We start from the raw sequence: 18,061 nt of genomic DNA, 5'->3' as shown, positions 1-18,061 counted from the left end.
CTGTGCCAAGTGGGTAGTGAAATAAAAGTAGTATATAAAATCATATGAATTATGAGTTATTTTTAAAACAATAAGCAACTTTAAAAAAAAAAAAAAAATGAAAAAAGATAAACTGTTAATACATAAATAGAAAGATAATGAAACGCATAATGGTCAGTCTGAGACTGACAGTTATGTAAACAAACTGCAGCATGGGCCTGGAACTACATGGATGTCATACCCTCTGTTGCCCCTGTCTTGGTCGTGGTGCCCTCCAAAAGATTTCCAACAAACTCTAAGATTTTCTAATGAAAGTGCCCTTTGTAAAAAAAAATTGCCTACCTAAGGTTTTATCTAAAATCTTCATGTCATTTAGCTTAACTTAACACACTCTGTGTACAATCAATAACATGATCCCATAAACTTACTAATTTGATCCCTTAAAAATCATTATTCGGCACATAAAACAATTATTAGTTCCTCATTGTCCAGGAGTTGTAGGGTAACCAAAAACCAGTGTAAACAAAATGAGTTAGAATTTTTAACTTAAGCCTAAATCATCTTGTACACCATTAACATATAAAATATTAAAATTGACCAAGACACTTTACCAATACGAGGTCACGAAAAAAAGTGAAGTATTTCATTTTACTGAAGTTTTGCCCTGGCAGGAATCCACAGAGCTGATGAATCTGCTGTGCAAATTACCAAGTCCAAATTGCAAAGAGTTGGCAACATGTAATGCTATACTGCCCTCTAGTGATGCCATATCCAACAACTCACATAAATCTTGCCAAGCACACACAGAATGTGTGTTTATGTGTAGAAAAAATAATAGAAAAACATGAATAGGGGTCCATACCGTTGCTTAGTTAATTTCTACTCCAAGTTTTAAATAAAAATACATTAAATAAATTTTAACTATTGATAAAATCAGTTCCTTTATCTTCAACAATACCGCAACTGTCAATGTAATCTACTTTGGATGTTCCTGTTTCTAAAAAGAGTGCGTCACGTTCCTCCCTCGATACCGAAGAAAGATCTTGTACAAGTTTTTTTAAATAGTCCCTTGGTGCCGGTGTGTTTAGAAGAAAGCTAAAACTGAGCGAACAATCATCGATTACCTCTGTGTGGTGCCTCATTGCGACATACCAGAACATTGCTTCACCTACAGAACAAGAAACAGATATTTAACAAAACATCAGAAATAGTTATTAGTAATACAAGCATTGCACCTGGTTTATCAACTACCTCAATAGATTTTTATTTCCTTTTTCCAGTATGGTGACTTGTTGCGTTCTTGGAGTCATGTTTTACCTTCACAATTACCTTGACGTTTTCATCATCCATACAAATCCCTAATCATTTCTTGAAGAAAAATTCAAAGCTGTTTTCAGGCCTAGACATGCCCTAATGCAAGGGCATTGCCCTTTTGCCTGTCAAAATATTCAGTACAAACTCAAATTTTCCTCATAGGGGTTCCCCTTTTGCTTAGAAAAACTTCCTTGCCAAGTCCCTATATACATCATCAATCTTGTTAAGCTTGCAAGATAAGATTGAAGCATCTCGGGACTGTGTATTTATACCACTACATCTTTTTTGAGGGGGGCGGGGTCACAAGACCTTGCCCAATTTCGTAAAACTAATGAGCAGAAAAAACTGCTGACAAATTTCTTTGCTAAGCGAAAACTTAGTTGGGCACCAGTCATAACAATGCAAACTGAGGGTAATTTTGACAGGGAACCTGTTTTCATTGAGCAACACTTTTCTGTGCTTAGCACCCTGTTGTGCACCCTTATAGGCTTAAAACTTGGCAATTCTCATCCATAGCCTTTTCTGTAAATTATCAAATTCAAATTTTTTACCTGGATAAAGAGTGAAAACTATAGGTTTCCGCCATCGTATTCTGCCATTCTCCTTCACTGGCCAAGACATGCTCCAGTTTTTAACACCAGAAAGCTAAAACAAAAGGAACAGTGGCAAATTTATTTTCTACTGTACATTTTTATCAAAAACTACACTCAAACCTTTTAACCCCCTTGAGCACAATGATTTTTCGACCATTTTTTTCTTCTTCATGAGAATCAAGCAACAACTGTAGTACAGTTCTCAAACTCTTGGACTTTTTAGCTCACCAAAATGTCCGCAGAAACCTGATATTACAGTATGTATTATGACGTATCTTCACTGATCGAGGCAACATAATTCACACTGTAGACTCGAGGCTTTGGATTGTTGCGAGTTGTTATGGTGAACATCACCCCACTCCAGTCTTGTTTGGTCACATCGTAGCATTTTGACGACCTGTAATGTGTGTTCTATGACTAAGCAATGCATTCCCCTCTTAAGTAATTATTATGTTGCAGGCTATTGTAATACAATCAGTAAGCACAACGGAAGATATAGAATTGTCAGAAAGTAGTAGGAGAATTTTTGTACATGGGGTACATTATGTATTTAACAGTGTTGTAATCAAGTCATTTTCCACAAGTCAAGTCGCAACTCAATGAAATAAGTGACTCCACTCCTGACTCAAGTATAAGTCGGTATGAAACTCGAGTCAACAACAATGATATTTAATCTCTGACAAGACTTAAAATAGTTTTAACCTTTTCAACAGTTATCTTTATAATCATAGAGATAGATCACTGGTATTTAAAGGGTCTATGTAATTTTTGTAGGACAAAAAACACAATGACCACAGATTTACACTAAACTTACACAGTTTGAAGATAATGATAGTAGAAAGCTTCCCTGAAAATATTACGTGGTGAGGTGCTGTAGTTTTTGGGAAATGAGTAAAAAAATGTCATGAAAATAATTTTAGTCTCATGATACGACAATTATTTTAATCATTAACAAAAGTATTTTCAGGACATTGTTTTACTCATTTCTCAAAAACTACAGCACCTCAGTAAGTAAGATTTGAAGGGAAGCTTTCCACTATCATTATCTTCAAACCCTGTAAGTTTAATGTAAATCTATGGGCATTTTGAACAAGTACCCAAATCCTTTAATGTGAAATTTCATGTGATGACGTGGAATTATCTTCCTCAGAACATCAGGCAATCTACTTCATTCACCAATTTCAAAACTTTGCTTAAATCTCACATTTTTTCTAAAGGCAGCTGTACGGCACTATGAGCAACAACTGTTGTTGGCGCCTTATAAATTTAATAATTAATTGATTGAGTCTTTTTTTTACCTGTACTGTCATTATTGTGTTGCATGTCTCATCCAGATGAGGTGTCACACCAGTCCCAGGGACACCAATAAATCCAGTCACAGCTGGTTCGTCATTAAGGCCATTAGGACGCAGAATATAGCTGTTTTCCTTTAGAAAATATGGCGTGGGCATTTTTGTAAGCCATTCCTGTGGAGTAGTAGGTAGAAATAAATTGTTTACTAAGATTGTTGTAAAAAAAAGAGTGTCAACTGTTTATGATCTGTAACATGTAAATAATAAATTAACGACAAAGTTAACCAGACTACCCTGTTGCTATACACAAGCGCAAAATATCTTCAATAAAAAACCTCAAGACTACAAAATAAACTGCCCTTCACCTGCAATGTACAAAAATAATCCATGGCTGTAAAATTTTCTACTCTAACATTTTAGATGTAAAAATTGCTTCAAGATAACATTACGATTATGTTGGTTTTTACACAAAGCCATAGAACGCTTTGCTCAATTTGCAATTATGTTTGAACTAAATATACAAAATGCAAAATTAGTAAAAGGAACTGGCTTTCCACAAAATGTTATTATGTATTTGGCAATAGGAGACTTTCCAACACTAGGTGGCAGCAGACATACCGGGTAAATTTCCATTGTTTACGTAGTTCTGAACATGCGCATAATTCTGTGAACAATGGATTTACCCGGTAAGTCTGCTGCCCTCTATCGTCCCAGAAAGTCTCCCATTGACACAAGAGCAGTCCTAAAGGTAGTATTGAATACGAGTTTAAAATGTAATGATGTATGGAATTTTACCATCAAAAGCGCCCTAATGGGGTTAAAAATGAGGTCAATAGGGTTGAACCCCATCAGTGTTTCTTTAGAAAACCAACCCATCTAGAAAATACCATTGCCCGAAGTGATTTAGCTCAAAACGCCAAAGGCTGGGATGAAGGAAGGCTTGAGCATGGGTCAGTTTTATTACACAATTACATGCTTTTTAATGGGAGCTTTGGAGGCAAAGTGGGGTATGCACTAGTCTTGGTTCCAAGACCGGTGTTGCATGGTCACACACAACCAACGATCGTTACAGTTGTGTACAGTTTTTGTCATGCATAGATCAGAACATTGGTTGTGTGTGACCACGCAACACCAACGGTCTTGGAACCAAGACTAGGTATGCACAAACAGATGGGAGAAAACAATTAATGCTGGGGAAAAACAAATAACACTCAGCCTGGAATTTCGTCGAAAGGGTGAGGCTATTTTCATTTTGCAAAAGGACACTTCCATTCTATGCAAAACCTTTGAAGGGGAACCAAGGCAAAAACAAGGGCAACAGATGCCAAGACCAGGGCCAATAGAAGCCTCTGTGGCCTCTATAAGTAATAGACCAATCCAGTAGGCTCCGCCCACGACGCATGTGAGCAACAACACGTGGGGTCTCCAATGCCTTTCTGCACAACTCTGCCGCGCGCCAAGATACGCGCATGCATGTCGAACCTTATTTGACGGACCGTTGTGTTGTGATTGGTCAATACACAATGGGGCGGAGCTAAGGGGATCGGTCTATTCCAGGCCTGAATACTACAATCCAGAATACAATATATCTTTTTTCATTTACACCCTTCCGCCAGATGATAATTTGACAAACAACATTTAACTACCTTGAAATATTTCTTGTTCGACTCCACGGATGTGTCCATGTAACCACTGGCGCACTGCAATCCAGTGAAGGGTGACCTCTTCGTAATATTGCCAAAGGATACATACTCCTGCCCCTGAATAAATGATAATAATCCAACAACAATGCATGACATGACAAAATTATTGCAATTTAGAAAACTAAAACGACCTACAAAAATAAATTAGTAACAAGCTCACTGCAGGATATTATATAAATAAAACAAATTTGAGGAAGGCTGTGCTATAAAAAACAAACACACACAAAAGATGTCAACATGAAGCTCTTACGAAAATTGGGCCGACAGGAAACAGGTTATTTTTGTTCACCGAGGGATGTACAGATTATCCCCCCATTTGGGAAAATTTATTTCTTTTTCTGTCCAATATTCAAGGTTTCTTAAACAGTCTTGTATTGTTATATATATATAACTGGGGTTTTTTATAAAACAGGAAATTAACATTTTATTAGAGCATTTATTTTTATATTGAAGAACCCTTTTTAAAATGTGTGTGCCAGAAATGTATGATATTAAGCAATGTTCATTAAGTATTTTTTAGAATCCTTTAAGAAATTTTGTTTTAGAAGATCCATATTGATAAAGGAAGAACTAAGGCTTTCAGTAAAAGTTCCAAAAACTGAACATCCAACAATCTTTTCATCGACCTCAAAGATGAAATAATCTAACAGAGAACTGTTTCTTGGGGTTTTATCTTATATATTTAAGCACATGTTTGAGACAGGCATGTTCCTTTTTTTATTATGAGACCCATTTACATATGCTGCTTAAACCATAAAAACCAGGGCAAACCTTATCTAGTAATACATGTAAGTGGTGCAACTGGTTTTTTTATGTGCATTTTAGAACACACTGCCCCTGTTGCTTTACACATTTGACTCATCTGAAGGACCAGGCAATAAAGTATCTTGCTTTTAAAATGGCTCAAGTGTCAAGACCTGGACTCGAATCCACATTCCGCTGATCAAAAACACCAGAGCTTGAGTGTGGTGTGTAAGACTGCCCCATGGCCCCTCTATGCCATAAACATAATATTTCAGTAAATTATTTTAAGTGAGCAACCCAAATATAATTCAACTGCTTGGGTTGTAATGGTTGCACAGCTTTGCATACTTTTACTGTATAAATATGTGTGTGTGTGTGGGCATGTCTACTATTGACTAATGATAACAGAGGACTTTAACAAAAGGGATCCGGGAAAAAGGCACACCGGGGACAGTCCTCGCTAGATTTTGTGTACAAAACCAATGGGGACGTCTAAAAAATAAACTATGTTTGAACAATGGGAGAACAAAGAGAAGTCCTTGGTCTGCACCATAAACATGCCTGTGTGTGTGTGTGTGTACTGTTAGTATCCAATCCCCAAACACCATTCATAATATTGCAGGCCAGCATAATTTAGGCCTATGTGTCATTCAAAATTAGAGTGGATGATATTGAATGGTCAGACAGTAGGAAGATTAATTGGTTTCCGAACGTACTTGCCAATCAAAGTATTTAGCGCCAGGGAATTTTCTCATGAAATATCCACAGTTGTATAAACCAAACGCCTCCCAATCTGCACAAAAAACAAAACATAGAAAGGTAACAAATAAAATACACAACGAACCATACAAAAATAAGTAAATAAATAAATCAGCCATAAGAACAAAGTTAAAAATAAATTCCAATTGGACAAATTATGGAAATCAATTAAATATTTACTACATGTAAAGAATGAAACCCTAGCTAACTGAATGTATGTCATGAATGTATGATCTGGAACAGGGACAAAAGAAAGGAGAGGATTTTTTGACATGCAGTTGCTCAAGGTGAAAAGAAAAGCCTCAAACCTGTAACTAAATTAAAACGTGAATTGCAAGTGTGTGGAGCTTTCTATAAACAGACTCTCACACAGATATTTACAATGGACCAAGGCTCAGAGCAAAACATGAAATGACAAATGTTGAGTGAAGTCATTTTTAAGGTGCAAAGTAGCAAAAAAAGTCAATATCTCAAGTTTTATAAAGCATTGTGAATTGCTCAAATCTTGTGCTTCGTGGATGGTCATCTGTAGAACAGACACATGTTGTACACAGGTCATAATGTCTAAGAAACACCACAAAGGGTTGTGAAAACAAAATTAACCTCTGCGAACCATAACACCCCTCAAATTTAGTTCAAAGTGAACGTTCTGTAAAACACCAGTTTTTGTGATCAAATTAAAAGTTGATAAATTGGCCATGTTCAGGGAAAAGAGAAATAATGACCCAGTCCTACCCCTCAAAGCATCAGTGACAATGACTGGCTCCCCACGTCTGACAATCTCCTCTAAATTCTCCTGAGACACGTCACTGACTCTAAGGATGTCCTCATGTGACTTGTCTTCAAGGAAAGCTCGATCCTCAGCTGCTATCCACAATGGACATTCAGACGTCATCCTTGTCAAGATGTCTTGAATGGAAATAGAATGTCAAAGTATAATAATGAACCATAGGGTGCATCACACAATCACAGAGAAGTCTCTATGTGCTCTGAGAGATAACAAAAGGAGAAGATAAAGTTAGAAAATAGAGACAAGTAAGTCCTAGTAAGTACATAAAAGAACATTTAGCTTACATAGTAAAACAAACTGATGGCTATTACAAAAATACATTCGTTTTTAAAGTGTCGGACACTATTAATTGAAATACATGTACATGTACTGAGTGATTTGCTAGGATCCATTTTCAGGTCGGTCCAACAACAACCAATCCATTTGGTAATTCAGCACCAAAACTGACAAACTGTGATTATACAATGCCAGTAAAGGGCCTATTTGATAACATACAAAGCATAATCAGTTTACTAAGTTAGATTGCGGTCCTCAGTCCTACATATTGTAACAAATACTGCACTTGGGTTTTGAAAAGATGAGATGGTTAGATATTTTGTTGTAAGCCGTACAATCCGAATTTCTTATTTACCAATTGCCAAATTGAAAGTGAAGGATTTAGAGGGACTGTGCCCGGGCAGTTTGGCCCATGCCATAAGCCTTTTTGAGATATGGTGGATAAAATGCTTCAACACTGTAAGGTTTGGGTAAATTTGTCTGAAGACACCCAAACCAAACAGTGCACTCCTATCATGTCCGCCATACCTCAAAAATGCTTATAGAAAACTGCTTATCATAACAGGGTCAGGCATTCAGAATTGGTCCACATCCAAACACTTTGGTGTTGTGAGGATATAGGCCACACTGTTGCCAAACAGTCTATCCTGGAACACATTCGTATAATAAAAAAATAGGATTAATTCTGAGTTTCTTTGCTTGAGGAGCAGCATATAACATAACATAGTTTATTTAAAGCAAATTTTGAGGGCTTGTTGAGTGTCAAATTGCCTGGTCATAAATTGTAATAAAAAAATAACAGGCGCTACATTTCCACCTCATAGAAGGTAGACCTCAAGATCAAGATGCATGTTGATATTCAGGCTCCGACCGAGTCTATCTTTGATGATAAGCTATAGTGGAGCCATTTTAGATATATATAAAATTTCGTAACACATAAGCCAAGGAGATGGTAACCCTAGGGCCCTAACATTAGTCGTGGGGCAATTATAATTACGACATAACAAACAAGTAAATACTTGCTTGTTTACTGTTGTTGTAGTTGCGATAACGTACCCTCCTCCCGATGGCGTAGCCGGTACACCGTCGGGAGGAGGGTTACGTTATCGCAACTAACTGTTGTTGTTGACTTTTATTTAATTATTGGTAATTATTTTTTCTATTTTATTTTATATATTTTATGGTGGTGAGTTGGGTTGGGTTGTTGATGCTTCTTTCAGGTCTCCGGATCCCCCTAAATACATGCCAGAAGCCTATTGTTTTTGGCCACCTACATCAATATTTGATTACCAAACAATTCTTTTCATTTTTGTTGGATGGTACTGGTACTACTACTAGGCAGTCTCTTTTTTTTTAAATTAAATTTAAACAAACAATACAGATCAAAACAAACTATAAAATGACTTACCTTGTTTAAAGAAGCCCAACTTCTGTGTGAGCCCCGACCCAATAATTGATGACAGTATCCACCCGATCAGTGGCAGTGTTATGTACCATAGAACAAGCAGCGACAACGGCAGGCAAACTGCCATGATCACGCCGATCCGCCAGTCCGTAGGCACGGCGGTAGGGCCACTTCCGGGTCTGGACGAACCGCCTTTTCGGAAACTTTGTCTGTGAGCAAAGTCGTCGGTTTCATCGCTGAAGGTTGTTGTTTTACTCGGAATACTAATCTCAGATGCTGAGATATTCGGTTTTCTTGATTTCCTTTTGGACATTTTGTTCACAAATGCGATATTATTACAAAGATCATCAAACGGAGCGTATCAACCACACACAGCACAGTTGGTGATCCTTGTTTACGTGTTAAAATTCAGCAACCTTTGACCTTTCATCGTAGATGTTTACGGCTGTTTTATGATTGAATTGTGCGCAGATAACGTTCCGTCCACGCATGCAAACCTATTGTTCTCCATTAGAAAATCGTCGACTACAGCATGACATAAAATAGTCGTTCAAAAAGGTCACCCATGTGGTGGTGTTTTGTGTATGACAAGCAAGCAACACGTCGTCCGGCCGGTTTCGTATATTTTTTATGTAATAAAAAGGTGAAAAATGGGTAAGATTAAGACGAAAAGACACAAGCTGCACACTCCTGCACGGGCCACAAGTGCAAGGAAAGCTGGTGACGAATCGACGAAAGCAGACCTGTCCAAAATCAAGGTAATTTACATGAATTTTATTTTTAAAGAAAGCATTAAATTATTTAGCCGTTTGAATTTGATGAGTTTGGGGTGCTTTTACTTTAGTGCAGTAGGCCTATGTCCAGCAATTTTTAGCACTTCAACTTACTTGGTTTGCATGCTGCACCAGTGTTTAGTGAACATTGACATGCTGTACATTAGTTGCGATAACGTAACCCTGCTGACGGCGTACGGGACCTTGAGGGCTTGAACCCCGAACACTTCTTTGATTTGTCAACCGTGCAGCACAGGGGTCACCAACTTAAACTGTACAAATCAAGATCCAACCTCAACCTCAGGAAGTTCTGGTTTAGCCAGAGAGTGGTCAACTACTAGAACATTCTCCCTCGAAAGGCAATTGAAGCTTCAAGTGTGAACATTTTCAAGGGACATGTGGATAAATTCCTAAATAGTAAAGAACGTCGGGGGCTCTACATAAGCTTATCTTAGCTGTCTGCCCCAGTAACCAGAACCACCGTCTCCTCCCCAGTTGTGTGATGGCGTCGGTGGATTCAAGTAAGTTCAAGTAAGTAAGTACGCCGTCAGCAGGAAGGTTACGTTATCGCAACTAGCTGTACACACACTACTACTGTACTACTACTAGTACTACTACTGTACTAGTTACGTAGATATTGTGTTGTATTGGTAATTTCGTTAACCAGGTTAACTATTAGTAGTTATGGAAAAGTTTCCATATGGCGCCACCACTTTTTCATTCGATATGAAATAATATAGTATCTAATTTACCTCAATGAGATCCCTTTTTGTAAAAATGAGTGAAAAAAATGGTGGCGCCATACGGAAAGTTATCCGTAGTTATCGTAGTTATTACTAAGGTAGGGAATAAAAGGGTAGCGACTAGTTCTTTCACGGCCGTTTAGAAGCGGCAGGGTCGAATTGCATGGCAATTGACATCTGTGTGTTGCATGCCTATTTCCGACAGTTTCCGGTTCCGTTCGTGCGCGATTGCGCGTATAGTCTTGGGCAACACATTCTGCAACACAGCGCGACCAACTCACCGACAACAAGAAACAAGAAACGTCTTGCATTAACACTAGCGCGGAGTATCCACTCACAACCTGTTATAAACAATGGTCATTATCAAAGGTTTAAACACCCCCATGTGACGTGCTCTCTGTCCTGTAGGTTTGAACAATCAATCCATTTTACATGCAGGCACACAAGGCAATTTACAGGCTAACAGCTCCAGGCAAACTCTAATAAGAAAATCCATGTTCACATTTCTCATTACTTTCTCTTATTGTACAGCTTGAATAATGTATCTTGTGTTGTCACAGTTTTCCTTTTGCATACAGTGTACACGTACACATGTAAATTGTTACCTCCAAGTTGCCTGATTAAAATAAAGCTTTTTCTGATATAATCTTGAAAGATGTTGGCATTTCACACAAAGATTTACCTAAGTAATAGTATAAGAGTAGGGCTTATTAGAACCACCCTTGATTTATGGCCAATCCATTAGACTTCATTTCGTCTCATTTTGTCATTTTGTCTCTTTATTGGAAGAAAGTCCAGTTAAGTGGCCGTGAAATGAAGCATCCTCAGATTTACGCCTTACTGTAAATTTGTTCCCAGTAAAAGCATTAAACAAATTTGCCGCAAAATATAGAATCGCTTAAAATTCAGGTTGTTTTTTGGGGTTTTTTTTCAAGTAAAAACAAAAGCTTTGCCCGGTTTGTTTTGATTCAGATGCGATAGCCATGGATCTTCCTGATGGTCATAGACAAGGGATCAATTTCATAGAGCTGCTTTAGCAAAGAATTTATTTGCTTTTAAGCATGCTCGCTTATTTTACACATGTTAGGGGCCTACTGGCTATAATTTCATGCCGTATACATTGCTTGGGACTGGTATTAGCTGTTGTTGACCTAGCATAACAACTGAGTGGAGTCTTGGCCGGTAATCTGATTTCTACTAATAAGCAAGGAATTTTTCGCATAAGCAAACTTTTGTGCTTAAGCAGCTCTATGAAATTGGGCCCTGAGGGTTACAAGGAATCATTATAAGTAAATCAATGGTTGCAGTTGTGTGTAGTTTTTTTTCAACATTAAATGTTTTCAACAAAATGTGGACACAATTTTCCCAGTTTAAACAATGATCGACCTTAGGTCAAAGGGGCATGACCAAGAGCTGTGATCTGGATCTTAGGAACATGAAAGAAAGATAAAAATTATGGCAGCTAGTTTTCATCAATTAAATCTGCTTACAATACAGGCTTCTGGTATGAATGAAAACTTGTTAAATAGTAATGCATATTATTGACAAAATGTTGATGTATGCGAAAAAAAATTCCTTGCAGACATTACGAAAACGTAAAAAAGTCTTTTATTTGCCTTAGAGTTAGAAATTACTTAAAGACGTTCATACACATGTACATGTAGTTGTAACGATAATTTTATTTAACTTACTACTATTTTGATTTTATGCTCATTTCCTTCAATGTTTTAATATTTGTATTTCTTAATTTTGATATATATGTCATATTTTTATGTATTTTTAAACACAAGAACTAAGGTAATGTGAATTGTATACTTGTTTATAAGTAGCAATGAACCAAATCTGATATAGTATTATAATCTAAATAATACATATTTATTTCAGGCATCACTGATACCCCCAGGCGCCGAGTTCCCAACACGTGGACTCTTCCACCTTCCATCCACTTCTCCTGCTGGATCTCTTCAAACCAATCTTCCTCAAGAGGCAAGAGAAGATGATGAGGAGGAGGACAGGAGGAGTTTCATCTCCAAGAAGAGCATCAAAGGGCAAGGGCGTATCACCAAGAAGGACAAGATGAAGATGAGACATGATAAGTGGCTGGAAAGTAAGTGTCATCTACTCTCGTTTATGTTTATGGAGGGACATTCAAGTGCCAGACTGCACACAAGTTATTAGTTGGGGTTGTTGTATTTTACTTGTGAAGGACAGGACACGGTGCATGTTCACTGCCTGTGGCTTTCTAATAGTGTTAGCCATAGTGATGTCTGGGTATCCAGCAGCCGATTTCATGAAATGCTAGGATTAATCCAATCTCAAGTTAGGATGGTTTCAATGCATCCTAACGGCTATGGTTAGGGAACTTAACTCGTCCGAAGTCCTAAGATTAATCCTATGTTAGGAAGAGTTTGGTGAAATTGGCAGCAGGCCTGTATGCTTTGTTTTTTGAAATGGCAAGGGCACCAAGGCATTTTCTCCTTTGTAAAGTGCACCCTATATGTAAATTTCTTCTGTCAAGCATTTCAAGGGCACTGAGCCATGACCAGGGGGCATTGAGGCGATTGCCTTTGTTGCCTACATCAAGTATCATGGCCTGGGTGTCTATTGGATTCCCTGTTTTATCCGTTATTTCCTTTGCTTTGTTTAAATTTGTCTGGTCCAGAATTTCATTGTGTTACTTTTCCAACACCTTGGAGGCGGAATCTTTCTGCTATTGTTTTTGCGCTTTATAAATTGTTTTTTTAATATTTATTATTATAATCTATCAATGTAAGTAAACAGTTTGGAGACCAAGTGCTTAAATTTCCAGCAAAACCATCTTTTGTATGTAAATTTTTTAGTTTTTCTATCTTACCAATATCACGCATACCCTTTGAGTTTTAAAATGATTTGTTAAAGTTTCCTTGTTTTTCCCTCTAAAGAGATTGAGACGATCCAATTGGCCAAGAGGAGCGCCAAGGAAGCCAAGAAGCGTTCGGAGAGGCCCATCATCGGTGACTTGAATCCCCTCAATCAAGCCTTGCCTGAACTGTCTGAGATCATAGCACTCAGCCAAAGGAAAACACAAGAAGCTCAGTAAGTTCAAAAACCCTCTCACCCCACAGGTCTGGAATTTCATCTTTGAGAGGGCAAGGCCATTTTCATTTTGCAAAGTGCATTTCCATTGGAAAATCTTAAAGTCAATGGGAGCTTTTGAAGGGGCACCAAAGCCAAGACCAGGGGCAATGGAGGCCATTCTCCATGGTATTCTTGTAGTTTCATGCTACATGCCTGCCCCCCTCCCCTTCTATGTCATGGAGCTGCTTACTGTTTATACCAGTAATTTCTGCTTGCAGGGGTTAGCTTAGCTTGATTTCATAAAGCCTGTAAGCACAAAAACCTGCTAAGCACATACAAGTATTACTTAACAGAAACAGGTTACCAGCCAAAACTACATTAAGTTTGCATTTATTTTACTGGTGCCCAACATATTTTTTTCTCAGCAAAGAAGATTGTCTAGTAGTATTTTCTGCTTAACAGCTTTATCAAAATGTGCTAAGGTGCAAAATCTTACTTTGTAAGAAGCACTGCAGCCGTTGATCGTGTATAACATTTTGAGAAACAATTCCCTCCTTAGTATTAGAGTAAACAATTCTCAAGTTTGTGTAAATTCTCTGTTGGTTTGTTGGCTGTAAGTGGGAAGAAAAATGTGTATATTTATTATCCATTTGTGTTCAATGTGTATTGTGCATAGGCTTCATCAAAATTATGCTAATGAAATGCAGTACTATGAAATGCACTGTCATGATTATTCTTGTACAATGGTTGTCTTTAGTCATTAGTTTTTTTGAGCAACGATGTATTTTTGTTTGGTCTTGTAATTGCATTCTATCTTTAGAAATCAGCTGAATGCCAGGAAAATATGTTCTTTTAGTAGCACAAAGATGAGGGATCGTTTGTGAGTTCTCTCCATATTTATCTTATTTCGATGAAGTCTTTTTCTCTAGTAATATGTGTATTCAGGAAAGTAATTAAGTCTACAGAAAAAGAAGCTGTTTTTTTTCATTTTGTATGGTTTTTTTTATGAGAAGACGGAGAATGCATTTCTTGTAAATGGTTTAAAGGACTCACTAGAGGTAAAATAATTCCAATATCCCTGGCTTGTTTGGTTTTCTTGGACAGGAAGGCTGTGGACAAGAGACAGCACAAAGGGACGCTGAAGGCTAAGGAACGACAACAACTCCTGTAAGTAGTCAACGCATTCATCTTGTTGATGCATGACCATGCAGTTTAGAACGTTAGGAAAACACTACTGTAGACAAACAAGCGTTGTCTCCACTTCTCGATGTCTCATGGATAATGAAATTGAATCCTTCAAAGAACATGACAAATTTATGTCTGATATTATGATTTTCATAGTTGTGTGATTCTAGTTCGAAAACTTTCTACTCTTGTAGCAAATTCCAGTAAGGTGACCGTCAAACCATTTGTCTAACTGTGCACAGCGCTGCACACTAATACACAGAACAAATATGTCTTCTGTTGAACAGGGCTCAAATTTATTTGGAAAGTCTACAAGACCCCAGGGGTGGATTTCACAAAAGGTCAAGACTAGTCCTATCTCGAGTTAGGACAAATTACTCTTCCTAACTTAGGACTAGCCATGTGTTTGTAATATCTCCCAGGACTAGTCCCTAAAGAGTAACTTGTCCAAACTCTTTGTGAAATCGACCCAATGGCTTGCAGGTTACACCATATACTGGACCAGCATTTATTTGATAAGACCAGAAAGTCATGATAAAGAACTTCCTACAAAGTTTAAAATGTACATGTAAACAATTTTTATAAAACCGTTCCTACAAGCACTAAGAGATTATCTTGTTTATTTGTTGTATGTTAACGAGTATGCTTCAATACTCAACACAGTTAATAAATATTTACCATGTAAATCAACAATTTTTCAAGGTAAGTTTCCCACTATACCATGTACGTGTATGTTGTGTGCAAATCTGTGAACATTTAAATTTTTACCAATCTGATGGATGCCCTTAAAAAAAAGTCATCATGAATAATGCACAAAAAATTAAAGAAGGAAGTGCTATGTTTATTTTTTTATTTTTATTTGAGACACATCCCATAACACGCTCGAAAACAGCCCTCTAGCTTCCTTTCAAGCGTAATCAAATGACAAAGAATTTTTCACAATTTTGTCTATTGTTACCATAGCAACGAGATAAATGGTCAGACTGCCTTGGATGCATGATACAATCTCACTCCTCACTCCTTATTTTTTAACATTTTTATATTCAGATTAGAGGAATCGTCACGATTCAAGCAAGTCCTGAGACATTCTGCTTTCAAGACCAACCCTTTCGCGGCCATTACGCAGCATCTTAAAAATAAAATGGAACAGGAGCAGCAAGACCAGAGACCAGGTTCATAGCAGAGCTTAAATTAGGGAGGAAAATCCACGAGACTACAGGGCATTTAGCTCAACATCTTTACTGGACTAGCAAGACTTGAGAAAAGGGCTACACAGTTTCAAATGTAGACTGTTTCTCTTTGGACAAGCACTAGAGAAGGTTTATGGGTATTGTTTTTACTCAGCAGAATTGAAAATATTTACCAGCCTTTAAAGACACTGGACACACTATTGGTAATTGTCGAAGACCAGTCTTCTCACTTGCTGTATCTCAACATATGCATGAAATAACAAACCTGTGAAAATTTGTGCTCAATTGGTCAGCGAAGTTGCGAGATAATAATGGAAGACAAAACACCCCTGTTACACAAAGTTGTGTGCTTTCAGATGCTTGATATCGAGACCTCAAAGTCTTAACTAATTCTGCGGTGTCAAAATCAAATTCGTGGAAAATGAAGTATCCTTTATCCTCGATGCAAATTTAACTTCTCTTACATCATCATCTTGCTGGTATACTGTGCAGAAATTTCCTCTCGAGTATACTTGCTCATCAAGGAACCATTGTCCCTATTATAATGATTGGAAGTCTAAAGAATCTTCTTGAAAAATGTATAACATCTTCCTGATTGTAAGATGCAATTGTTGGCAGCTCTGTTGGAGAGTTATGTAGAACTTGCAACCTAGAACCTACAATCTCTTCTGCTGCAGGCATTTATGGTGGCCTTTATACTTATTATAATCACCAACAATTCTGCCCGATTTCAACGCAAAACTCCTTTATGCGGTAATTCTATTACCCCTCTCCTATTCAATAATAATGTGCCGAGTATACAAACAGTGTCGTTCAATTAAGTTAGGCTGTGAAACTGGAGGTCCGAAACACGATTTGAAATACACGTGGGTTGATCGTTTGCTTGTCAGGTGGGACATTATGGTCAATTATTGGGTTGGATTGGAGCCGTGTTTAGGTACAAAACTGGTTACAAGACTGGGGAAAGACCTCTCCGCATAGACAATAGAGTATAAATCTTAAAAGGCAGTTAAAAGGAAAGGTTATCTACACAAATTGGAGCTGATAAATCTGTTTTGTCTTCTGTTTGGAATGGGTTGTGGAAATATTGATTTGGGTATGAGTCTGAGCTGTCGGAAGGTTTTTAGCTCTGGGCATGCAAGAAAGGAAATTGTGTAAATTGTGCTCAATAAATAAGAAAAGGCTGTGATTGATGTAAAGTAACGCAAATTTCCTCGAGCTTGAATTTGTTTTGTTATTTAGTGAGCTTGTGCCTCATAATTAGTAAGTCCCCCCTGAAAACTAGTATGAAGTCAATAATAATGTGTTGCGAAAATAAACTGGAAACAAAAAAATGAGTAACAGCTTGGCAGAATTTGCAATGCAATTTTTTGTTTTCTCATGACTATCTGTACCTGTAGAAACAACTTAATATCTCCAATGTCTCCTGCCATCTCAAATTGGCACGTCTTAAAACACTGCCCAAGATGTCACTCCTCAACGTTAACAGATCAAGGGCTAAATTTTTCATTAATAGCCCAATCTTGGTCTCCTTGTAATGCCTCCGTTCTAGCGTTAAAATAAATGCCAAGGCCATTCCCATTCCCCCAGGTGGGTGCTCCTTTTTCAATTACCATTTCAAAGCGGATTTCTGCTTTCTTAGATCTGTGAATTGCACAGTGTAACAGGGGATAATGTATGTGAGTTAATTTAGCAATTTCGGTAGATTTTTCTTGGACATCGCTTCCCGATTATCCATGGGTGAAGGGATAGATGGAACATCAATTGTAATAACCGACCTTGTGTTAAAGGAACACGTTGCCTTGGATCGGACGAGTTGGTCTATTAAAAGCGTTTGAAACCGTTTGTTATGAAATGCATATGGTTAGAAAGATGTTTTAAAAGTAGAATATAATGATCCACACAAGTATCACTCGAAATTGCACGGTTTTCCTTTTACGTCGCGAACTATCGCGGTCGGCCATAAATGGCGGACCGTGTTAATCGACAGGGTAAAAAGAAAACCACGCAATTTCGAGGCATATTTGTGTAGATCATTGTGTTTTACAATATCTTTCTAACCATATACATTTTACAACAAACGGTTACAGAACGCTTTTCAAAGACCAACTCGACCGATCCAAGGCAACGTGTTCCTTTAAGCAAAGATGCTGACCATGACCACGAAACTACAGGATGTAGACCTGTCGAGGTGGAAGTGGTTGCATCAAAAACATAAATATAAATTTACGCTTGCGTTGTTTCAATCCCACAATATA

At 37.7% G+C, this 18,061-nt stretch overlaps 2 protein-coding genes across 2 annotated transcripts; one reads left to right on the top strand and one right to left on the bottom strand.

The window, feature by feature from the left end:
* LOC117291500 lies at positions 1–9,235 on the bottom strand. The gene is made up of 7 exons (XM_033773246.1): positions 8,859–9,235; positions 7,120–7,293; positions 6,342–6,418; positions 4,825–4,938; positions 3,185–3,352; positions 1,845–1,938; positions 1–1,147 (listed from the first exon to the last, which is right to left on the bottom strand). The coding sequence occupies exons 1-7, from the start codon at positions 9,166–9,168 to the stop codon at positions 897–899; spliced, it is 1,188 nt and encodes a 395-aa protein (XP_033629137.1). The 5' UTR covers positions 9,169–9,235; the 3' UTR covers positions 1–896.
* Positions 9,236–9,375: 140 nt separating this feature from the next.
* On the top strand, positions 9,376–16,050 carry LOC117291723 (protein FAM207A-like). The gene is made up of 5 exons (XM_033773588.1): positions 9,376–9,613; positions 12,256–12,478; positions 13,293–13,446; positions 14,533–14,595; positions 15,661–16,050. The coding sequence occupies exons 1-5, from the start codon at positions 9,506–9,508 to the stop codon at positions 15,791–15,793; spliced, it is 681 nt and encodes a 226-aa protein (XP_033629479.1). The 5' UTR covers positions 9,376–9,505; the 3' UTR covers positions 15,794–16,050.
* Positions 16,051–18,061: the final 2,011 nt, after the last annotated feature.

Source organism: Asterias rubens, chromosome 6 (assembly GCF_902459465.1).
Source record: "Asterias rubens chromosome 6, eAstRub1.3, whole genome shotgun sequence".
NCBI classification, from domain to species: Eukaryota; Metazoa; Echinodermata; class Asteroidea; order Forcipulatida; family Asteriidae; genus Asterias; species Asterias rubens.
This window is presented reverse-complemented; position numbering and strand designations above follow the sequence as displayed.